The 24900-nt window shown below is 43.7% G+C and overlaps 1 protein-coding gene across 1 annotated transcript in view; it reads left to right on the top strand.

Moving 5' to 3' along the window:
- LOC103808146 (nesprin-2-like) overlaps positions 1–23209 on the top strand; it is a gene marked incomplete at both ends in the record, with an annotated part of 32997 nt that extends 9788 nt beyond the window's left edge. The window contains 17 exons of the mRNA XM_009080911.1: positions 40–171; positions 2032–2228; positions 2448–2580; positions 3613–3795; positions 4222–4368; positions 5667–5843; positions 8059–8214; positions 9700–9849; positions 12057–12233; positions 13522–13655; positions 14086–14290; positions 16178–16318; positions 16806–16934; positions 17458–17612; positions 17926–18073; positions 22117–22311; positions 23084–23209. Coding sequence (XP_009079159.1) covers positions 40–171; positions 2032–2228; positions 2448–2580; positions 3613–3795; positions 4222–4368; positions 5667–5843; positions 8059–8214; positions 9700–9849; positions 12057–12233; positions 13522–13655; positions 14086–14290; positions 16178–16318; positions 16806–16934; positions 17458–17612; positions 17926–18073; positions 22117–22311; positions 23084–23209 — 2685 coding nt within the window. The remainder of the gene's footprint in view (positions 1–39; positions 172–2031; positions 2229–2447; positions 2581–3612; positions 3796–4221; positions 4369–5666; positions 5844–8058; positions 8215–9699; positions 9850–12056; positions 12234–13521; positions 13656–14085; positions 14291–16177; positions 16319–16805; positions 16935–17457; positions 17613–17925; positions 18074–22116; positions 22312–23083) is intronic.
- Between the last annotated feature and the right edge of the window lie 1691 nt (positions 23210–24900).

Here is a 24900-nt window from a genome sequence, read left to right as displayed (position 1 = left end):
TGGATGTGTGCTGTGTTTATGATGCAATATATCTTTCAGGAATGGGTGGAATTTGATGAGAAGTGCCTACTTTTCAATAAGGAGTTAGAGGCACTAGCTTCTATGTTGCCTTCTGTCAATTTGGTGGAAGAAACAGAAGAAAGATTAATGGAAAGGATTGCACTTCTAGAGGTATTTATGGATTTGTCTCTCTGACTGGTTTTCTTTGTGGATCTGGCCAAAAAATCAGTTAGAATATGAGAACAGGATTTGCAGGGTACTGCTTCCTTTGTCTCCTTACCTGTGTGTGGATGCAAGCTGAAAACTGATCTCTAAAACTAGGAGGGGATTGGGCTGCTAACTTCAGCAAAGGGCTGCAAGTTCGTTTAAGTCGAAGTAATGACTCTATCTGCTTCAGAACTCAGTCTTCAGATGAAAGTATCTGGGATAAGATAGATGGTGTGTAGGCTTCATGGATCCCAAGGACAACAGGAAGCCTTGCAGTGAACAAAGAGCCACTCGTCTGTAATTCAGGAATGATTTTCATGCCGTGATGTAAAACCTGTGAAAGAGGAGAATCAACCTAGTGCTTTCAAATATCTGAAAATAACAAATATTTGGATGCCTATTGCAACTCTGGTGACAGCTGCATCTCTGATGACAGAGTTGCATCTCTGTTAGGAGCCTCAGCTTCAGCTGGAAATGTTTTACCTGTGTTGTGAACACATTTAAATAGAAGAATATGAAAGCAGCCTTGTTGTTCTGTAAAATTAAATAGTATTCAACAGACTTTGTGATGTATCTTCAGAGGGTGCTCTGCATTCCTCACAGGTTTGACCTTTCTCAGTCTTCAGAGGGCACACTGCATTAGAAATTTTTGAAATAGTGGATATTTGGGTCTATATTGAATCCAGTTTGATATTTAGATTCATAGACAATGAAGGCAAAAAGGTCTATAGTGATTTAATCCAGTTGACTGTATGAAAGAGGTCATTGGACATTCCCAGAAAATTCTAAGCTGTAGTGAAGCTTTTGTAATAAAACAACTGTAGATATGTGCAGTCATAGTGGCCCTCTGGTGCTTTTGATACGTGTGGCACTGAGACAAAACATGCAGTATTTGCATAGCCACTGAGTGGGATGTTGCCTGATTTTCTTTTGCCTTTTAAGTGCTTAACTAGCTCTTCACTCTCATCTTTATTTGTCCTTAAAGACATCAGAAACAAAGTAGTAAAGCTTAGAAGGTGCTTTTGGGGGAGTCTCAGCACTGGAGCGTGGCAGTTGCAAGGACAGAGCAGAATAAGTTTTCTGGGGCTTAATTCCTGTGAGAGAGACATCCCTGTTCATAATATTGTTCATGCCTGGAGAGAAGTGAGGTGCCTGCACATCACACAGTTGCTACGTTCTGTCTTCTCCCTGGGACTAATCTGCTTCCTTGTTTGTTTGTTTTCCTTTTTAACTCGGTTTTTGACCTTCTAGTCAAGTGTAGTAATGCTAAAATGATGCTTTGTTTTTATTCAGCTGTCTAAGCAAACCAGACTACTCCTATGTCTTTTACTTAATGACTAATCTGTTCACTTCTAATTCCTCCCTGCTGCCATTATTCAAGAATTATCCCAACAATTTCCTTCAAAACACTGGGAACGTTTTTTTAAATAGGGTAGAGCCTACGACCCTCTGAGAACAGGAGGGCAATATCTTTCTGCTGGGAACAGTCAGATGTTTGGACAATGCAGCCACATCTGGTAGTGTTTGCCCATTGCCTGAGGTTTAGGCGTGTCAGAAGAGCCTATCAAAGCACAACAAAGTCATTGTGGTAATATATGAAACTGTGCTGGGATCCATTGTGATCTGTCCAGAGGAAACAAAGAAACCCAACCACCTATGTCCCTTTTGCATGTAATGAATTTCAGATTGCGTTCATTTGGAAAACAGAATACATGACAGAAGAAATGTGAGATTCAGAAGGTAGAACAAATGATGAGTGTTTTGCTAGCTGTGTTTCTAGTTTTTAACATATTATTGTTTTGCAAACTTCCCATATTCTGACAGCAAATCAAGATCAGTGTTGATGACAAGCATGCCAGGCTGTACCAGATGGTGAAAGAAGGAAAGAAATTGCTGGCTGCTGTGAGCTGTCCAGAAATCAGAAGCCAGATTGGGAAGCTGGAAGAGCAGTGGTTGTCTTTAACCAAAAAGGTTGGCCCTGAACTACACCGACTTCAAACGTTACTGAAACTCTTGGTCAGGTGGGTTTAACACAAAAGCCAATTTGAAGTATCAGCTAGACATTATCTCCTGCCTGTCTCTAGGTGATAGCTGTAGCCATGCTTCAGCAGGGTTGTGTAGCAGCTAGGGTGCCAGAACAGCACGTGCCTCCTCACAGAGAGCAGGACAGCTTGGAGAGTGAGAAATGTATCCTAGCCTCAGCTAGATGGATGCTTCTGTGTTTTGTTTCCTCCTTGTAGCTACAACAGAGACTCACAGGAATTGATGAAATGGTTAGATTCTGCTCAGCAGAGAATGAGTTTTTGGAAGGAGCAGTCTCTCAACGTGTCACAAGATCTTCCCACCATGAGGGACAACATCAACAGCTTATTAGTAAGTAATTTCTTCTGCCAGGCTTAGATAAGACATTGTGACTGGTTACACTTCTGAGAGGTTTTTGTATTTGCCATGCCCACATAATACAGCACAAATGGTTAGATTCTGCTCAGCAGAGAATGAGTTTTTGGAAGGAGCAGTCTCTCAACGTGTCACAAGATCTTCCCACCATGAGGGACAACATCAACAGCTTATTAGTAAGTAATTTCTTCTGCCAGGCTTAGATAAGACATTGTGACTGGTTACACTTCTGAGAGGTTTTTGTATTTGCCATGCCCACATAATACAGCACTGAATGGCTCCCCAAAGCCATTCTCCGGGAATCGTGAGGGTGGGAGGCCACCAAACACCTTCCTTCAGATTGTGAGTCTGGCCAGAGAGCATAAATCAGAATGAAATCCTTTCATAATCAGCTCCCAACTGCAACAGATCACAGCCCAGCTGGGATCTCCTGTGCCCCTACTGCCTAACAGCATGGCTTCTGCCTACTGGTGCCGGACACAGCAGTTCTGCCAAGCTGATGGGCCACTGAATGACTGAACCTGGAGTGTGGGCTCAGGGCACAGGGGTGAAGGGGGTCGGACAAAGTCAGGAAAGAGAAACATGCTGAATGGTGTTTCATGTAATTGCTTGCCCCTCCTTGCTGTGCTCCCCTTGGGTGACTAGCCAGGAAGTTCAGCCCCAATGTGAGGAGTCTTGTACAGTGGAAAAGCAAAGCATTGTGAAGGATCAACCGGTAGGTGTGAGCTGGCCAGAGGCTGAGGACTGGGGTTGCTCCCTGGACTTGCATGTAAAGTGGGGATCCGAATATTTCCATCCCTGTGGCATTCAGCACTGTAGCAGCCTGGGCAGAAAAAGGCTTTACCTGCTGCCAGAATATGTTGAGTTTAGGTTTTCTGGACTTTGTAAGCTTGCCAAAGTCTGTTTGTTGAAGCCTTTCATCTTGTGACTGAAAACATGGTTTGTCTTCTTCATTTAAATAGATACATAAATACTTACACTCTTTTAAATTTCTCCTGTGCACCTCAGACATTCTCTAAGGAAGTTGATGAAAAATCTTCCCTGAAGTCATCAGTGGTGAGCACTGCCAACCAGCTCTTCCACGTGAAGCAAGCTGATACTGCAGCATTTAGGTCATCTTTGGCAAAGTTTGAGCAAAAATGGGGAGAGCTGGTTACACAGCTACCAGCCATCCAAGAGAAGCTTCACCAGGTGAGAAGAAACTCTGCTGCCACCTCTCAGTTCAAGCTAAATAATTACATCGACACGTTTCTGCTGGGATGCAGTTGGCTGCTCCCCCAAAGAACCTGCTTCCAAATCAGCTGTCTTGCTTCCAGAATATCCCCAATATTGTATTGCAGTTAAACATTGCAGGGTTGTTCCTAGCCTGTTTTGCCTATATCTGTTATCTTTACGGTTTCACATGAAAGTCTGTTGTAATTAAAAAGAATTTTATTTCAGATTTCTGAATTTTCAGGCTTTTCTGAAGTCATTTACCCCTGTGGAGCACAGGGCTCACTCTCAAGTTCTTACCGCAGTAATGCAATTATAGAGCCTGAGCTTTTCTAAAAATAGAAATGTAATTTTCCTTGACATTTCTAACAAAGTACAGAGGATTCATTATATGCTTTACCCTAGCTTCAGATGGAAAAGCTTTCATCACGGGAAGCTATTGCTGAACTAATGACCTGGCTGGACCATGTGGAACAACAGCAGGGACATGAGGAACCAGTAAATTCACAGTGCAGTGCTGCCCAAGTCAGGAGCCTCCTTCAGAAGTACAAGGTAAATGGGAAGCTGTAAGTCCAGGCCTTCTGCAAGGTATTTGGCTGTAAAAAGGATGAAAACCACCTACAGGCACTGTCACAGCCTTCCCCTTGCTCTCAAGAGGGTTCCTTATTCTCAGAGGTTTCTTAATATATTCCTTTATAAAACCTTTTGCTTCCATGACACACAAAACACTGCCTGTCCTGCAGTACAACTACTGCCTGCTGTGCTTAATCTACTTTTCCTCATGCTGTCCCATCTGTCTCACTTGTTCTCTGTCTCTTACATTTAGATTACTATGTGGTGAGCAGAAAAGCATTGCTTACTGAGGAAGATAGACTCTGTATTTGTGCTGTGTTCCAGTGTCGTTCTGACAAGGAATACTTCATAATGGAGCTCCATAAACCCGGATCCATTTAACTAAAGAACAGAGGGTTTGAATATTATGTTTCGTCAAAATAATTAACCTGCTAGGAAAGAAGGACAAGATGAATGTCCCTGCAGAGAGAGAGGCTGCAGCAGATGCCAAAGCACCAGTGGCAGAGGCTGATTGTCCCAGCCACAGGAAGGATCCAAGCTGTGTACCTCCACAGATGCCAGGGAGCCTCAGGGCATGAATCCCTACAGAGCCATGGCTTGCTGTGCCCTCACAGAGCTACCCAGCACTGCCCAGGGCTCAGACAGGCTGAGTCCTGTCGTCAGCTGCGATTCACAGGCTCTTGGGGATTTCGCATAAGGCAGTGCCAACATAAACATTTCTTTCTCAGTGCCTTGGTGTAACAGATATGTCGCATTTTGGTCTCTTATCAGTTGGATTTGGCAGTTGGAAAATGTAGGTGAGGTGCTGGTTTTAACCCTTTTGATGTTTAGAGATCAGTTTGTAGTTGGGTTTTCTGCACTTGCAAGCAACATGGGGATCTGTGTGTGGAGAAGAAAGCTGGGATGAGGGTCACAAATTCCTACAGGGAAGCAGCTATCAGTTCAGTACACAGTGTGATGGTATTGTCCAATGGCTAAAGTACAGGATTCTGGTACCCCTGGGTTTTATTCCCTGCTCCAGCACTAGCTTGTTCTTACCTTGAACTACCCATGTAATGAGAGAGATTTTCTGCAAAGGTTTCAGTAGATACATACAGAATGGTAAAAAGTGAGAATTACTCCTACAGCGTGGTCTCTTGCAGAAAAAGACTTGAGGTCATGCTTCAGTCTAAGCTATGATTGTCCCATAGCTACACCCTGAAGTGTCATTGGAACTGATCAGATTAAAACTACCAAAGTAATTGCTTTACTCTTTTTTTTTTCTTATTTCCCTCCAGGAATACATGATGGAAATGAACTTTAAGCAGTGGATGGTAGATTTTGTTAACCAGTCACTACTGCAGATGAGCACTTGTGACGTGGAAAGCAAGCGGTATGAGAGGACAGAGTTCGCCGAGCATCTGGGCGAGATGAACCTGCGGTGGCACAGGCTGCAGGCATCCCTGAGCAGAAAGGTTAGACTGAGTTCTCATGGCTCTCTCTTAACCCTGATCCTACCTGTGCCCCTGCTCTGTATTGTGCAAGCAGCCTCTCTTCCTGAGTCTGAAAGCACTGCTGAGCAGGGTGAGACTCTCTGCGCTCTGCTGTCTGTCCACCTGCTGTCTCATGGGCACTTCAGTAGTGGCCTCACTGCACATCAGCTGCCTGGTGTTGGGCAAGCATCCAAGCCTCAGCAAGGTCTAGGGGAGTGAACCCTCCTGTAACTTGTAGGGAGGAAAAATATACAAATTCTACTCTTCATGACAGCCTGGGATTTGCCCTTGTTGACTCTATTAGGTGGAAAAATAAGACTGCTTATATGAAGATAAAAAAGATATAAAGCTATTAGGGAGTGTCCAAAGGAGACCTACAAAGATGGTGGAGGGCCTAGAGGTGAACCCATACAAGGAGTGGCTGAGGTCACTTGCTTGTTCAGCCTGGAGAAGAGGAGTCTAAGGGGAGACCTCATTGCTGTATACAACTTCCTCACAAGAGGAAGCAGAGGGTCAGGCACTGATCTCTGCTTTCTGGTGACCAGTGATAGGATTCAAGGGAACAGCATGAAGTCGTGTGCGGGGAGGGTTAGGTTAAGATATTAGGGAAATGTTTTTCATGCAGAGGTGTTTGGGCACTGAACAGTTCCCCAGGGCAGTGGTCACAGCCCCAAGCCTGACAGAGCTCAGAGAGTGTTTGGACAATGCTCTCAGGCACAGGGTGGATTGTTGGGGTGTCCTGTGCAGGGCTAGGAGTTGGACTGAATTTGTGGGTGTCCCAGTATAGTCAGTTACATGTCAACAAAGTTCTATTCTATGAAAACTATGAAAAAGGAAGAATTCAGGGGAACCTGTTAATGAGATCTGTTGAAGTTTTGGTGTGCTATGAAAGCACTTAAAAGCACTTGGGAGCACTTAATGGGAGAAAACACGGGATGGTTTGTGGAAACCAGAGGTGTTATACTGCTTGGTACAAACACCAGGCCTTGCTCAGCAAACAGCACCAAAAAAGCAAGCAAGCCCTCCACATGCCATATGATGGAATGAGAAATAGAGATATATTAAGCTACCACCAGATTTCCTGTTGTAGGAGTTGGATTTGCCTAAGAAGTAATTATTAAGAAAGCAGTGTTGACAGCCGTGTTCAGATGGGGACATATGACCCTGCTGGAAGAGGCACAGCAGGGATGGGTTCCCAGCCCTGTTCCAGCCCTCCTGGGTCACTGGAAATGGGTTACTCTGAGTCTGTGTCCTCCTCCTGCAGTAATTAAATATGCTTTCCCAATGGAGTGCTTTGAAAGTCAGCAGCTGATAGGAAAATTCCACGTGTAGACCAACTATATCAGCACATCTTCTGTTTCTCTGGAGAAAATCTACTTCAGGCAGTGCCTCAGAATTGCTCTATTGCAGTGAGGCTAGGAATAATCCATGCATTCAGAATTAGATGCCACTGCTTGTGTGCCCCAGTGCCAAGAAAAGCTAGTGTGACTCACAGGATATGGAAAAGACCAGGGGAAGGTTGGGATTTCAAAATGCAGCCATGAGGCTGCTGTGATGAATCCCTCTACCAGCACATTCCTCTCTCGCTGTCTCAATTTACACAGCTCTGGGAGCAGCTGCCCTCTCTGGATCCAGTCACAAAGGCCACTGATCAAACAGAAAATTCCCAATATTTTTTAGCTCAGAAAGTCTTCCAGAAATGTTTTGAAGTGGAAAATTCAGCTCCTGCAGAATTGAAAATTTCCATGGTAAAATTTCCATTTTTTCAGGGAAAAAGTTATCTTCTCTAACCTTTTTCAAAAAACTCCATTCTAGGATGTAACGAATCCTCAGGGCCAAGCTTGAAGATAGGAGACTTGAGGTCCCTTTCTTATTAGTAACCTTGTTGGTGAGTTTTAGTGAGATGAGGTTTTCAGACTCTATCTGAGTGTGTCCAGGCAGCCCAGGTTCCCCCAACTTGTCAGGTTTGCATGCTCCCAGCTGCAGAACACACACTGACTTGTTTCTTGCCAGGAAAAAGGTCCTAAAGAGCCGACAAAACTTTTTAGCTTTTCCTTTCAAAATATTTTCTCTAAATCTACATTTTCTCTAAATTCCAATGTAGAATTTTCAATCTCAGATTGTGCCATGGAAGGGGCAGCGCTGTTTCTGCCCACCTGTATGAGTAAGGAAGCTAAAATAGTTCTGTAACTTTCAGGTACAAGACCTGGAACATGTTCTGGAGGATATTACTGAGAACGAGAGCAAAGCACAGACTCTGTGCAGCTGGCTGGGAGCTCAGAGTGAGCGGCTGAGAGCCTTACAGACCCCAGCAAGTCTGATCTCTGCGCAGAACACATTAGAGGATTGCAAGGTAAAGCATTACATGAGTGATGTTGTTGTAAAAACCATATTTAGCACTTTGCTGAATCCAGAGTAAAGAAGTGCCCAGATTTGAACAGAGAAAACCTAAAGGAAGTTGCCACGTCCACTTTGCATGTGAATTGCTATTCTCAGGTTTTTTTCCCCAATTGAAGATGCACCTGCTGTTGCTCCATGGTATTTGGAGTCTGGTGCAGCAATATTTTAGATCGTATTCGGAGATGCCTCCAAAAGAAGTAGTTCTCATTTCAGCACAGCTGTGGCAAAGGCTCTTGGTTCCATTAGTTTGAAGAGCTCTGGGGCAGAAGTGTCATGGAAACTACACAGTCCCATCTGGAAAAATAGCAGCTCTCTCTGTTTCTGCCTTAGATTGTAGTCTCTCTGCACCAGCTGCAAGAATCTGTGTGTCCTTTGGTCTTCTTGTGGTTTTTCTAGGCATTGGATCCCTCAAAATTAATACAGGTGCAGCCAGCTAATAATTGGTTCTTGTTACTCCGACACTGCTGTTTTTAACAGGGGATGTTTGTTCGTTCATTGCCATGGTTACGTGTCTCTCTCCTGTAGTAGGCTGCTTTTATTGTCTGGAGTGCTGCTACACTCCGAGTTACTCGTGTCAGAGTGGAAGGAAGAGACAGCGGATATTTGACTCACAGCAATGGGCAGTGCTAGGATGCAGAAGGCTAAAATGTTGCATTAAAATTAATTTGCTCAATTAAAATGAGGCCTAAATTCTAAAACGGTTTGAGGAGAGTCGGTGAGGAGGGAAAAAGGTCACTACTCTAAGTGTAGCATTACAGGACAATGTTACGGCCCATCCTGTGTCTGGGTAGTTCCTCATGTTGTGAAGACCTTACTGCTGAGCTTTCCCCAGCATGTCAAGACTAGCTGATGATCTTGCTGGCTGTGTTGGGTGAGGAGTTATTCTCCCAGGCATCTCCTCCGATTTCGCTGGGGTTTCTCCCATGGGAGAAAGCCTCTGCCGAAGAGGACAAGCTGAAAATAACTTCCTAGAAGTTGTTAGTATGTCAGAAACTCTCATACTGCAAAAACAGCTATCTTACCTTTGCTGGAGTGGAGGGGGGTCCAAATGCTAACCTGCCCATGGGAAATTTCAGCTGCATTAATAGAAAAACTCCTTGCCCCTGGAGAGCACAGAGAGTCCTGCATGGAGCTGAGGAATCGGCCCCTGATGCTTTTCTTCTCCGGCGTGATGTGCAGTGCTCAGGCTGGCACTAAATGGACTGACTCCAGTCCTGCCTGCAGGAGCCTGTCTGAGGCTGCCACTGTCCTTCTGAATTCCTGCAATGCAGCTGTGTATCAGACTTGAAATAGTGGTGGTGTTGCATGGAAGGAGATGTACACAAAATGGGTTTTAAAGAAGGAATGTTTACTAAGCTCCTCATACAGATCTTTATTTTTCCTTGTCTCAATGAAAGATCTTATTTATCTCCCTTTTTTGTTGTTGTTTTCCAATTAGGAACTAGAAAATCAACTCATGACTAAATCCGAAACTCTTGGTGAGCTCAGACAGAGTTTGGCTGTAAATGATAGTACAGAACAAACCCCAGAAGCTCAGTCTCTTGGGATTGCTGAGCTGTGTGAAATGATGGACAGCACTGTAAGCCAGGTAAGAGCTTTGGTTTGTGTTGAGGTTTCCTCCACTACATGTTCTGACCACTGTGTTATTAATCTCCACGGGATGGCAGATGCTAATACAAACAAGATGCCAAGAATTCCTTACTCTTAACCTTCCTAAGAGCTTCCTTTTAAGTCTTTACCATAATGTAAATTGATGTATTTATGAAGTTGAGAGAGAAAAATTAGTCTGCTCTTGTAGGAGTTTCAATACAGAGGGAGAAAGGACAGAGCTCAATCTGCAGTTTAAGAAAATAAAGGAATAGCACTGCTATTTTTACGTCAAGCTGAAAATGGAAAGCTTAAACTCTCTTACTTGACCTGCTTCTCTCCCTCCCCCGTGGTATGCGGATGGAAGCTGCGCTGTTCTCACAGCAGCTTTTCCACCTCCCAAATGCTTTTTCATCCACACACCTGGATGGTTTTTGCCATCTTACAACCCTTTGTAATCTCCAGTTGCTTCAAGGAGAGTCTGGCAGATTGGTTTCCCATGCAAATTGACTCCCCAGCAATTTATTTTTATAGTTATATTATCGTTATACTTGGAAATGATCTTTTTTCTGTGTATGTAATTGATAAGTGCAGGCTAATGAAGAGTATACATATAGATTTAAATTTGTGATAATAAATAACCAGATACTGTAGAGGATTATACATGATGCAATGATTGTGTTCATTGTTAAGAGTCCTTTGTACTTTCTGTTAGAAGTGCCTTGCCCTTACTTGTCAAAACTTTGTGAAACCTGAGTCCTTCCACATGAGGTCTCCATCCAGCATCCATGGATGCTGATTCTTGGTTTAGGTTTCAAAGACATGATGTCTCTGTGTCTTACCAAGAAAGCAGAGAAATGTATGTATGTACATGATCAGAGTTTTTCCTTCTGCTCTATAGCTGGGAATAGAAGTTGGCAGGATTGACAGCTTTTTTTCCTCTTACAGTCACCATGGGTCATGTTAATTTTAGTAATTTCATGACTTCACTCTTGAACTTGTAAACTGCAGAATGTTCTTACAGCCGAGTTGTCTGCGTGTGCCATGAAGCAGTGAGTGCAGGTTCCTTCCCACGAGTGGCTGCTCAGCAGAGCCAGGATGTGATTTCAAACACAGGGCTAGGGAGATGTGGTACCTTGATTATGTTGTCCGTGGGTTGAGCTCAAGACTGTGAGTCTGTGGCCCAGAGACGTTTCCCGAGAATGATGTCTTTCCATCTTCCTTGTGTGGGCAGTAAGTAGCTACAGGCTACAAAAAGCAATTAGAGATTCCTCCCACCTACACCATGATTCAAAAGAGAATAGGGATGATTAATCCATCAGCCTGTGCATGCCCGAAACCAGGATAAAATGTTCTGTGCAGTCTGTTTAGGGTGCACTCTGGCCCTCCCAGGTCCTCTGCAGACAAGCTTGTACCCTTGCTGGTTTTCTGGCTCTTCTCAAAGCATCTGGTCCTGTTATGACTGAAAATAGGTACTGAACCAGATGAATACTTTGTCTGTCCTGGGACATGCCTTATGTACTTCCCTAACACAGAGGAGTAAAAATGATGACTTAAACTGAAGGAGGACTGTGGTTTTGTGATGGCAATGTCCAGGAGGATGTGGCAAATGGAAGCCATGCTTGCTCCCGTATAGATTAGACAATTGTAACAATAAAAGTGACACAGAACACAGAGAGGATATTCATCATTTAGATTTAAATGAGAATCGTGAAGTTGCTAGCCTGGGATTCAGGTGGGCACAAGAGGGATTGCAGCTTTCTAGAGCACTGTAGTAGTGTCTTCTTCCATACAAAACAATTTCTGTTCAAATTGCCTTTAAAAGGAAACTTGATCTCTGGATCGAACTGTCAGCTTCCTAAGAAAATTAAGGTTCTCAACTTCCTCCCACTTCAGGTTGATTTTGGCAGGGGGGAATAAGCAGTTCATTATTTCAGTAATTTTTGGGGTGTTGTGGCTGACAGAATAGTGCTACCTTGAACCCTGGTTAAATGTTAATATCCAGCAAATTCTCATACTTCACTCTAAATATGGTTTACTGCTTTGTTTGAAGCCTGAACAATTCCTTACCAAATAGTAAAATAGTCCAACATGTGAAATTCTTGTGGATTGTCATGGATTGAGCATTGAGTTAAGATTTTAATTTAATTTAAAGGTGATTTATGTCAGGACTACCCAAGAAACAGTAATAGAGTGGTTTGTTTGCAGGTTGCGCAGCTGAAGGCCTCAATGCAGTCAATACTGGAGCAGTGGAGAGCATATGATGAAATTTATGCAGAAGTCAGTCTGATGACAACAAGATATTTGTACTGCATAGAGCAGTGCAAACCTTCTGGGGAAGAAGTTTCATTGGAAGCTTTGAAAAGACAGGTCAAAACTCTCCAGGTAAATCTACTGAAGTTGTCTTATTTCTGTACTTCCTTCTGTGCCTTTAGCAAATATTGGTCAAAAGGAAATTTACCCCTTTACTTGTGCTTCCCAGGGTAGTGCTCTGCCCTAAGGCTGTAGCCTAACCTGAGGCTGTGCCTGTGCTTCGATGCTGGGACTCAGTGCAGAAACAAGGGGAACCGAGCAGAAAATTGGGGTCTCCAGAGCTGTGATTTGAACGCTTGGGATACCATGTCCCAGCCACTGTGCCACTGACCCCTGGCACATTTTGCATGAAAGCATCTTTCCACATATAAACAGCACTGGAGTCAAGGCCTAGGGCCCAGGATTCCCCTTCCCAAAGGCTGTGGCTTGGGCTGGGTGGATGCAGGAGCCCTGGGGCAGAGCAGGGGCATTCTGAGCCTGCCATTTCTGATTGCTGCAGTGTGCTCATCCTTCGGGGAGCTGGAGTTTCTGTGCAGCTCCTGAACGAGGCTGGGCATCAGTGCTCTGGATCATCCTGCTGCTCTGCTTGGCTGTTACAGAGGCTACGTGGAGTTCGAGAGTAGGCAGTCAGGCTGGCCCCGGCTGTGAACATTTTACAGCTGTGGGTAAACCCCCTTGCCTTGCTTTGAGTGAGTGTTGAAAGGCTGTACAAACACTCTCTGTTTCCTTGTAAATAAGGCCTGATTTGGCTTATTTTCAAGTTATATCAAAAGTGGTGCAGGAGAGACGGAGGCTGTGAATGCCAGGTATGAGCTCTTGGCAGTAAAGCCTGTGTATTTTCCATCCTCACCTGAGGTCATGTAATAAATGGAAGGAACTGGGCACTCCCTTACCTCCTTCCTTCCACCACCCTCTTTATTTTTAACCTGTATCAGTTCACAGATATGATCCATGGCAGGGTGCTGCAATTGCCTATATCAGGAGGGGGAACACACAGCTGAGGACAAGAGGTGTCAAGTGAACTTTATTGCCAGTAGAAATTTCCCTGAAACAGGCACTTAAAATAAAAACATTCTGGTTTCCAGTGAATTAATTTATTCACTTCAAGGGTATGAGTTTGTTAAATGAGCTCTTTAACAGCCAATAAATTATATAGGTCTCTTGAACGTTTTTTTGACTTGGACTATTTCACCTCTCTTAGCTTCCTAATTTTTAGGATCAGGTGTTACATTTTTCATAAACATTTTAATCTGTGCTGAAAATGTGTGGCATTATTGCTGCCCTATCCCTGCTAATCTGTAGGGTAAGCTATGCTAAGGTCATTTATAGCCGCAACTAATTGCAGTCATCCATTCTGCAGTGTCTCCAAGATGAGTCGGAGAGCGGTGAAGAAAGTTGGGCCAAGCTCCAGGCTGCTGCCAGTAGCCTGAAGAAGAGCTGCTCCACCTCCTTCGCGAAGATTATTGACCAGAAGTGCATGGAGGCACACACGAGGTAAGCTTGCAAAAGAAGACCCCAATTATTAGTATTTAAAAGCAAAATGTTACTGAGGCAGGACTTGAATGTCTGTCAGATTTTTAAATCCATATTAATGCAACTCACATGTCTAAGGATACCTGTGTAAGGAGTAGAATCCCAGAATGGATTGGGCTGGAAGGGACCCTAAAGATCTCTTTAGGTGGGCAGGGACACCTTCTGCTAGAGCAGGTTGCTCATAGCCCCATCCAGCCTGGCCTGGAACACTCCCAGGGATAGGGAACTGATCCCTTTTATGTGACGGGTCACATAGCACCAACTGTGCTGTATCATCAGGTTTTCAGTAACATGGGTTGAATGCAAAGAAACTCCCACAGGAATCCTATGTCAAGTTGGTCTGGAGGAGAACGTACTAGGAAAATGCTCTTATGCTGGGATCTGTTGGCAGGTGGAACTCTGTAAGTGAAGACGTCAGCGATCAGCTGCAGGTAGCGCAGGCGACCCTGCAGCTTTGGGAGCCCTTCGACACCTTATGCACTGAGACTGCAGCCAAGCTGCAACAGTACAGCGAGCAGTGCACTCAGCTCTTGGGTGCTCACGTGCCTGAAGGTGACCTGATAGGCAGCCTGGAGCAGAGGATACAGGATATGAAGGTACGTGGATATGTTTCTTCTGCCTGGTACAAAGCAAGGTTAATTTTGAGAAGCAGATCTAAAGAACACCTCACCTCTTCCCCCAAATCCAGTCACTGGAAAATACAACATCTGTGGGGTTTTTCCATTAACAGGCACCTTTATATTTCCTTTAAATATTTTGACCAGATCCTGACACCAAGCCTGTTAGCATATGTTGGGAAGAGAGCAGATAGGGGTAACCATATTTTTTCTCTGCCCCTTTCTGCTCTGTACAAAGCGTCAGGCCAGTGTTGGAAGGAATTATTAAGCGAATAATTATTAATGTTATGGGGCATTGCTTGGGAGGAGAGATAATATCTACTAGAACAATAGTTGGGGAAAAAAGACCAGCTTTCCAGAGAACAGGACTGTCTTGAGGTCTTCTGCAGTCTTCGAATTGGTTTTAATTGGGTTTGTTACTGTGCTTTGGCCTGGTCTGATGAGTGCATAGATTTCTGAGCTCATTAGATTATTCTAAATGCTTTTGGCTTTAGGCAAATGTCTTCTCATGCTGAGACCGCAGGATCCATTGGACTCTCTCAGACAGCAAAGCTGTCATTAGGTTTTGACATTTTTGGTTTCTTCATACTACAATAAAGAAATATAATAATCCTTATTTCAGGACAGAGCAGAGATTCATCATCCTTTATGAGTCTCTAGCCTTGTACTGGAAGAAGTCCAAAGTACTCCATTTTGCATGGGGCTAAATAAGAAACTTTATGGGAAAGAGAACTCATGTATTTCTTCGTATGTTAGAAACAACTGACAGCAGCCAAGCTCAGACCGAAACATTTTCACTTTCTTCTGATCTGTTAATGGCTGTGACACCATATGTCAGCAATAGGCATGTGACACCATTATGTCACCAATATGTCAGCAAAAGGCATCTCATTTTCTGGAAATTTCTGGGCAGAACTTTGCACCTACTAAGCAAGACATGACCACTTGAATGTCATTAGCAGTGTAGATCCTGCCCTGGTGTGTGTGTGTGGGACACATGGAATTTATTATGCTTTTCTGGTGAGTTAGAAGAATGGGGATCAGTGATACAGCAGGTGAGTTACCTGTCTTTGAAAATACACACACTTTACAAAATTGTGTTTTGATCCCTCCAGTCTTTTCCTCTATCATCTGTTAGGAAAGATCATGCTTTTATGGAATTTTGTCACCACGATAAATGAAAATAATGTCCTATGTAGAGAGTAAGAAATCAAGTTGTGTCATTTACAAAACAGCTGAAGTGGCAGCTTACAGTATGACCCTTTGTCAGAGAAACGACAATATACAGTGGCAAATTCCAGGCATTTTCATAGCTAAAACTACATTTCAGTTGTCTGGGTCAAAAAAAATAATCCAGTATATTGAATGAGTCTAAAATTACTCCCTCTGTTCCTGTATTGCCTGTAGAGTTTAATTTTATAGCATTATTTCTGTAGTAAATGGGTACAAATAAAACCAAACCCATAGTCCTCAGTCACTTAAGGGATCCAAAGTATTGGTCTGTTTGTAACTTAATGGCATTTCTCATCTGCAGCATTGGCCAGTTCCTCCATCTGCGAGTGAACATCCTTTGTGCAGAGAGGGATATTCTGATTTCCCTCTCTAACTCTGGAGCAGGAGTGTCCTGCTGCCTGAAGTCACACAGCTCAACTTTGAGCTGTGCCTTTCCCAGGACTAGACTCAATGGGTGCAATTCTCATTATCCTCTGAGTAAAAGACTGAAGCTTCCACCATAGCTGCATTTGGCTCCCAGAGGAGATCAACAAAGAGTTTAGTTACAGCAAGGAAAGACACTAAATGAAAGTGGCACGTGGATGAGGATCTGATGGATTCACTGGCGTTTTTCTCTCTGCCCTCTCTCCCCAGAGCGTGCAGCAGGGGCTCCAGAGCCTGGCAGGATGCCGTGCCCAGCTACGGTGGTGCCGGACCAGCGGCCCCAGCCACGCTCGCTCGGAGGCTGCAGCCGCTCCAGGGAGCAGCCTATTTGGACAAGATGCTGCAGAGGAAGTTGGATGAACTTCAGGCAATTATTGTTTTTAATATGATATTAGCTGTCAGTGTGAGGTAACTTCTTCACTGGAGCTCTGTGTGTGCTGCATTACTCATTAGAGCCCTGTGGTTCTTGAATTGAAATGTCAGTAAAATAAAACTTGACAGCATGACCAGCTGTGTAAATAGCATGAAGCCAGAGGGACAGGCAAGGGATGGATTTCACCCTTACCTGCTTGTGTCGCTCTAACAAGCCTTTGTATGTGGGCCTATTACACTCAAGCACTGTGGGACCCTCAGATGATTAAAGATTAGGAAACGTGTTTTTATTCTATGAACATTGAAGTAAGTTGTAAACTTGCTCAGCTCAGCCTTGGAGAAACCTAAGGCCTTCACTTTGCTTTGATGGGAGTACATGTAATGAGCCTAAAAGTAAAACAGAAAACTGGCCTTTTTTGTATACTGAATATGTGTAATTAGTGTAAATTTGCAATATTCACCGTAGTTCAATCTTCTACAACTGGAGGATTTCAACAGCTGCCTTGAAACGCTGGAGGGTCATGTCAGGAACTGCACAGATGCCTTTGATAGTCTCTGTCCGGAGGAAGGAACAGACAGCTCAGAATTGCTCATGGTATGTTTGCATTCCCAAGCAGAAAAAGGTACTGCTCAGTTCTTGCCTACTTCAAGATGCTCTTTATGTCCTAAGTATCATAGTCACAGCACTTCCATCGGAGTAACTGTAATTCATCCAAAACACAGGAAGCAATGGTTTAAGTTTAAAAGCCAGATCTGCATTGTAGGCCAAATGCCTGCATGGAGAGGAGAAAAATCACACAGATTTGGGGTTGATGGAAGAGCTCTTTCACCAGCTTTGCTCTGGAGCTACTCTGTTGCCCTCACTGTAGGGTACAGAGCAAATATGCAAGTGCCAGGTCTGGAGTACCTGTTCAGTACTGCTAGAAGAGCAGACCCTGTGTAAGGGAATTGTGACTACGTTCTTTGAAGTTAACACAGAAATGTTGGTGGTTTTGGGGTTAGCATTTGGATTGTATAACATTCAAATATTTCCTGCAGAAGAGAACCAGCTTCTGTGTTTCTCTGAAATGAAAGAAAGGCAGTGCTTTTTTGCAGTTAATTTATTTCTGTACTTCCAGAATCATACACTGGAGCTTGCTGCACTTTCTCCAAGCATAGAGAGATTGAATGAAGCAAGCATTAAGCTGCCACTCAGTGACTTCACCCTGAAGAAAATGCAGAGCCTGACTCGGCAGTGGAGTCAGAAAACAGCAGCTGCTCTGGAACGCTGCAGGTCCGAAATGCAGACAAAAAAATCGCGAAATTAACCATTTCCTTTTCTGTGGGGATAATCAAAACCAAGTTTAAAGCCTGGAAAGTCTTCCAACCTGGACTCAGGGGCTTTCAATTTACTCAGTTACTCAGTGGCTATTTGTATTCCAAGTCACTTGAAGCAAAAATCTGAATGTTCATGGAGAAAGAGGGGAGCAAAGTGCCAAGGGAAACCCACTATGTTTACATTATTAACCACATTGGACTGTTTGCAAACATCTCCAGAAAAACAGCCACCAACACAATGGTTTCTGATCATTCATTCTCTTTTACAGTGTGCTCGAGGGAACTCAAAATGATGAACATAAAATCTTTCAGAAATGTGAAAAACTGATGAAATTCCTAGAAAAAATTAAACAGGCTTTAAAAACAGATATTCCAGGACGATTTGAAGAACTGCAAGAGCAACAGAGAGTATATGAGGTAAAGCTAACTCTCAAAATGGAAGCAGCATCTTGAGTGGTGAAGGCAGGGGGAGATCACTAGAAAATGCTTTGCCTTTGGAAGCTAGATCTGGGCAGAATTTTACAGAGCATTTCACTCTTGAAATTCTTATTGAGAGGAAAACTCTGAAATGTGAATATCCTTTTGGATGGATCCCTTCTTGTAGGGATCAGACCTTCAGGAGTGCATCTTCCAGTGTCGTGTCATGGAAAGCCCAGAATTCTCCAGCCTGGGGTGTACTTGTCTGTCTGCCTGTCCTAGAGTCCTGAAGCCTGTGACAGCTAGCTAGGCAGTTTGCTGGACATCTGGCAGGAGCCTTACCAGTTTCTGGAAGAGCTGCATTTAAAACAAAGTGTTTTCATGGCATATTTCCCTTGTGACCAGTTGTTAGACTTTAGTGGAAATCTGTTTCACTGGCATTTTCCCAAACACTTGCTATTTGTTATGGAGAGACAGTGCTCACACGTGTATGATAGCATCTGTTCAGAGGGATGCTAGCAATGGAAAAATAACCAAAACACAGAAAAGAAAAATGATTTGGGAAATGCTAAGCATCCTGAGCCATTAGTGTGGGCCACAGTTTAACACTGCCCAAAGTGCTGTGGCTGATTCCATGAGGTGTTATGTCTCTGCATGTTAGTGATATTCATTAGAGTCCACAGAAAGTTATTTTCTCTTTCACTTAGAACTCTCAAAATCAATTCATTCATTGCAATGAAATCATTTATAGAATGAACTTTTGCTCGCTGTGATAAAGAGTAAATTCACTCTCATATGTAGCCTTTTTATATCTTTTCTATGGCTTCTGTCTGGATTGCATTTCTCACCAACGAATCCAGCAAACTTTAGGCTTCAGATTACCTGTATCATATGGCTCCAGGTGGGTTCTGCTATCACATATGTGCAAATTCCTCCTGTTAGGGTGCATTTGACACTAGCACTTGAAAATACTTGAGGTTTCAGCATTTATACCAAAATAAATGCTGTCACTCTAGAGGGGAAGAAGCAGCTTTCATTGCAAAGGTTGTTCAGCGAATACTTAAAACTGTTGTTCTCGTGGTACTTTCAGATGCTGCAAACTGAGGTTTCCATCAATCAGCAGACGTTTAATTCTATCATAGAGAAAGTTCTGTTCTCCTTGGAATCAGGAGAAGCAGAGAAAAGGTAATCTGATTTTTTTTCTCTCTAAGATCCTGGTAATTCAGTGAATATGCACTCTTGAATCTGTGCTCTCATGAAGACATAAATCCAAATTTTAACTGGGATCACTCTTTAAATAACCTGCTGACATATGTTGCAGAAGTGTGAGGCAGTGCAATGAGAACGAAGCACACGTGCCCAGGCCAGGCTGCATTTTGCATGTTCTGCCTAACAAAAATAATTGCACCTCAACAGGAGGTTTCCTTGTCTGCTGCTGCCCTGCAGTTGTTGAAACCCAGTGGTTGAGAAGCTGCCTTCTTACGGAGGGTGATGAGGATGCTGCATGTGAAGGATCCTTTCCCTCCGCCTAGACCTCCCTACTTTTCCAAGTGCAGAGGTGTGGACTAGCCACATTGCCCTGGCACACAGATCAGGGCAGTGGGTCATTGGCCACAAAACCCAGAATATCTCGTAGCTAAACCTGTTTTTTATCAGTATGATCTTATACTTTTCTCTTAAACAATGCAGTGTGAGAAGCAGCAAGTCATATTTGTGAGCAGAGGTTCAGCTGCCTCGGGTGTTTGCTGTGAACACATTCCCCTCTGTGAGAGCCTGGTGCAGAGTTGGCAGGACAGTGTGCTCCCCTCAGCCACCTTAGTATGAAGTCCATAGCTCGGCTTAAAGCCGCCAGGGAGGGCAGGGCTGAACCAAGCAAAGCTGCTGGGTTCTTGTGTTGGAGCTAGCCCCACAAAGACAGGTTTGTTTTAGAGCTAATCAGGGGCCATGGCCTGCTGCAGAGGGGCAGAATTCATGGGGTTGTTTCAATCAGCCAGGTAGATCTGCTGGATCATCTAACCATGTCGTAGAAGAGGGCCAAAAACCTGCTTGAATGGGTTCAGTAACAACACAGTTTGCAACTGTGCAGATCAATTTTGCAGCATAATCAGTGACCTTGTCTCACTTGCATTGACCTTCTTGTTCCTCAGGGAAGTGTTTAGTACATATGGTGTCTGTGATTGCTGTACTATGTATGTTGCTGTACCACAATTGCAAGAGTGATTGGCCTTGTCCTTTCTTGTATCACATATAAGGTTTTCTGGGTTGCTTAAAAGAGTGAATACAGAGAGCAGGGCTGAGCTTAGGGCTGCATCAGGCTTTTTACATTGCTGGCTGTTCTAGTTGGAAAAACATGTTGCACATCAAGTCCATCACAATTGCTGTAAAATGGGGCCTTAAGGCCAAAATACATTAACACTCAACACTTGTAATTTTCAGGACAGAGTTTATTTCCAAACTCACCTTGCTGAAAGAGCAATGGCAGAATGTTACCTGGAAGGGTCAAAGATATCGATGGACTCGTGAGCCAGTGGCAGCTCTTCAGGACTTCTCTGCAAAGCCTCAGCAGGTTTCTTGATGATACAAACAGCTTCCTTGCAGCTGTGAAGAGTCAGGACTGTTACAGCCTTTACCAGCTTAGGAATGTAATTCACGATTTCAAGGTACTGTATTTATTTCTCATAAATCTGAAATCTGTGGGTTTTTTCCCTCAGACTGAAACATTTTTTGTCCAGTAAAGTAGAAAGCTTTAAAATCATGTGGGTTTTGGGGGAAAAATAACTGCTGACACATTCTTTTAAAGCTGAGCACAGATGAGAAAACAGTGACAACGTGAAAGGCTCATTGTACTAGGAAACTTCTTGGTCAACATTGTCATTTAGTAGTCTTGTATGCTGTAAAACTCTTACTCATAGGAACATGAAAGTGCAGGGTGCCAAAAGATTAGAGAGAAAACCTGGTTAGAGGGCAACCTCTAGGTCTGTGTGCATCTTGCTGACAAGACTGCTGAATTCAGGCCTCTTAGTTCTCCTGAATGAAGCAGGTACATGTGTGACAAGACAGGCCATACAGGTCCTGTGTGTGCAGGGATGGGCAGGAGATGCCAGGAGCAGAGGATATGGATATAAAGCACTTCGCAAGGGTATGTGTCCTTGGAACCATCACTCTGGGATGCACAGGCCTGGGCAGGAGTTCTGCATTTTACATACAGTGGAAGAAATATGTTCCTTTGTTGTTATGTTTTATAGGAAAGGAAAAGCAAACAGTGAATTTGATAGTTGCTTAAGACAATCTGAAACTTTTCAAAAGCATATTACTGAATGCCATTTGCACAGTCCAAGATGTATATTGTGTACCCATTTGGTGCTTGCCATGTTCATTTCACCTTTTTTTTTATCTGCTGTGTAAAGAATATCAGCAGTAGATTTTACATGGTAGTGCTCAGGCTTTTCCTTAGTGAGAAAAGCCAGAAAGTCTTCTCCCTCCTACACCAAATTGCCCTTTCCCTCCTGCTGCTGTTCTACAGAAAGGAACAATGATCATATCTGCTTGTGTTACAGACCAATTTGTTATAGGCAGATTATTATTGATGACTTACTTTACTTAGAGTATGTCATGATTAACATCTGTTACATTTGTTATAGGCAGATTATTATTGATGGCTTACTTTACTTAGACTATGTCATGATTAACATCTGTTATCTCTGAAAAAAATTGTCTAAGTTGTTGATGCTAGAGGTGCTAACAGAACTTCCACTGGGTTTATTTCTGAGTAACTCATACAACTGAATTTCCATCTCTTTGTGATTGCTGCACTTTCAGTCTGTGAAGAGCTATTGTAGTTTTATAAATCAAAAGGTCAGAGAGCATATGATTATTCTGAAATTAAAAAAAAGCAGATAGGTGAAGATATGTTCATTGCTCTTTCATGAATATGAGGAAACTAGTGCCTCGAAACTCTGTGAGTCATCTTCCCAAGTGAAATACAAGGAGTGCACTTCTATAACTTGCTGAGGACAGCTTAGAAACTTGTTTTTCTTTTAAAGAGCAAGACAGCGATTCTTCAGAGGTGGCAGTCCATGTACACCCTGGTCATCGACATTGGGGAGAAGTTGCGCTCTGTCTCCGATCCAGAGACCAGCTCTGCTCTCCAGGAGGAGCTCAGCCAGTTACAGCAGAGTTGGGGCAAAACCCAGGCCCTGCAGGAGAAGAAGAAGATGCAGTTCAGCGGCACCCTACAGGTAGATGATGCCCTCCCCACCTGCTTCTCTGGTGCTGGGTATCAAGAGCTTCCCTGTCCCACCATCTCCAGTGTTGAGCTCTGCAGCTACAAGGCACATGCTGAGCTGCTGCTGGCTGCAGAGGGGCTCTGAGGGAAGTGCCTGTCATCATCTCATCAGGGCTTGTGGGTAGCTAAAGCTGTGGTCCCCTGATTCTGCATAGGAAGTTGGGTTGGCATCCATTTGTTGCTACAAGGAACGTTCCTGCTCTCATTCTTCTCATGCTCCCCATGGCCTGGAGCTCACTCCTGCTTTGGACTGTGAAGCCTGAGCTAAAATACAGCTTACAGAGAGTTAACTTGTTGTTCCTTATGTGGTTGAACCTCTGAACAGATGGGTCAGTCATATTTATTTCCTTAGAGCAATGAATTTGCTTTCACAGCTAGACAGCACATGGGTATGTGTTAAAAATGAATACTGTCATTGATGCAATTCCCCAGTCCAAAAACTATGCTTAACCCTCTTGGGTTGCACAAAACAAAATGAGCATAAATGTTCTGTAAGGCAAACCTTAAACACCAGAGGCTCCAAACACCAAGTCATGGTCTCATAGTCTGTGCAGTGCAATCCTCGTGAGTGGTACTATGTATCCAGAAAGGTCAGTCAGAAAACCAGAGCACCTGATTAATTACCTCCGTGGGTTGAAGATGCTATTTTGTAACAGACCCATGTGATTCACTATGTCATGATACAGTACCCTCACCTTTTATACATCCTCGGTCTCCTTGAGCAGACTTGTGACCGCTTTGAAAAGCAAACCAAGGAACTGGAAAGCAGACTGCGAGAGCTAAAGGAGAAAGTGAAAGATCCACTCCCTGTTGAACATGAAGAGCTCTACAAAGCCAAGGAACATATTAAGGTATCAACAGCCATGTTGTATTTAAATAGATGTAGTCTTTGCACACCTGATTCCTGTAAAATCAGTTTTCCCTCTTACCTGCTCTTCAGTAACACTGAATCTCTTTCCTTCACACCATGCCGATGCTGCCCATCTGCGAAGTCCAGCTAACCAAGAAGATTACAAGGAGGAGTAGTAGTGTTCAGATTTTTTTTCCTGCTTCTGCTCCCTTTACAGTCTGAATTGGTAAAACAAGTAGTTTCTCCAACAAAAGGGATTGTCTTAGCTCAGTTGGCTGCTATCCTTATGGCTGAATCTCCCTTTCTGTTTTCCACTCCATTTTGGACAGGGAGCTCCTCAGGCTAGAGACCTTGTACATCTGCAAAGCACCATGCACACCTGCAGGATCTGGGAATAATTATAGAGAAGGAAAATTAAGAGTAAGGGAGTGGCAAAATCCCTTGCAGCCCATAGTGCACCATGAAAATTAAATGGCAAGAAAGGCATTTCCAAGGAATAGGAGACATTTTGTCTGGGCTGGTCAGTCATTCATCATCCTTTTATGAAGTGAATTATTGACCTATGTAGTGGGAACAAATAAGCTTATTAACCAACTAAGGTTTTGAACTCATTATCAGCTGTCTGAAATTTTCTCTGTGAGTGCTGGCTGCCTTTCCCACAGCAGCAGCCTTGCTGTAGCCCTGAATTATCTGTGAGATGGCAGCACACAGCTCTTGCCTGATTCCAGTAAGAGAAAATCAGCTGCAGAGGCATCAGGGTCAGATGGTGCAGGTGCAGATGCTGCTCTTATGTGTCACAGTATAATAAAGGACCAAAACAGCACTGGGGAGAAGACCTCTTTTCCTCTCCCTGCTTTTCACTTTCTATGGAAGGAAGCTATTTTTCTCTCAGTACTGGGTCTTACATGAGGATAACATTCCATAGTTAGCTCCATTAATGCAGGCATTTGCCCCTTGTTAGGATGTATAAGTGCATGTGTGCACATCTGTAGGGAGCAATTTGTTGTGAGCTCAGGTAAATTTCAGTCTCAGGTTTGTTTGGTTTTTTCCCTCGAGTGTTGAAGCTGGGTCCAAGGCCTGTGAAAATCCTCACAGGGCTTAGACCCAGCACACTTCTGACACAAACAGTCATGGGCTTTTTTCCCTTTAAAATGAGATACACTGGATACTCTATAAGAGGGGTTTTTTGTGTTAGATGAGCCAGAGACACTTCCCAGCAGCCTCTCTGCAAAGTGAGACCTAGGACCTTGTGTGTAGAGTCTCACGTTTCCCAGCTGCATGCAGCTATGTCTCTGCTTTTTAGGTGACAGTTAAGGAAAATATGGAACGGTATTACAAAGAAACAGGAAAGCTGGGGGAGCAAAGCAGAGAAGAGAGCTTGTTTCTATGAAGGAGCAGTTTAAACACTCTCCATTCCTGACAAATCTGGGGAAGTGCCTGTGAAATCATTCATTAGAGAAGAGAACCAGTTGTGTTTTTAGCATTAAAATAAGTGACCTGAAATTGGAGCAAACGCAGGTGGAAAGCAACTTTCCCAAATAGTTATAACAGAAAAAAGGAAGCACTGAAGAAGTGTTCATGTTTCAGCCTGGTGTGAAACCCAAGCACTGCCCTGGGCTCGGGGGGCTCCGGGGCGTTTGGGGGCCTGCCCTGGGCTCGAGGTGCTGCCCGGGGCTAGGGGCTCGGGGGCTG

Source organism: Acanthisitta chloris, unplaced genomic scaffold (genome assembly GCF_000695815.1).
Source record: "Acanthisitta chloris isolate BGI_N310 unplaced genomic scaffold, ASM69581v1 scaffold34648, whole genome shotgun sequence".
NCBI classification, from domain to species: Eukaryota; Metazoa; Chordata; class Aves; order Passeriformes; family Acanthisittidae; genus Acanthisitta; species Acanthisitta chloris.
The sequence above is the reverse complement of the archived record's forward strand: the minus strand, read 5'-3'. Positions and strand labels throughout refer to the sequence as shown.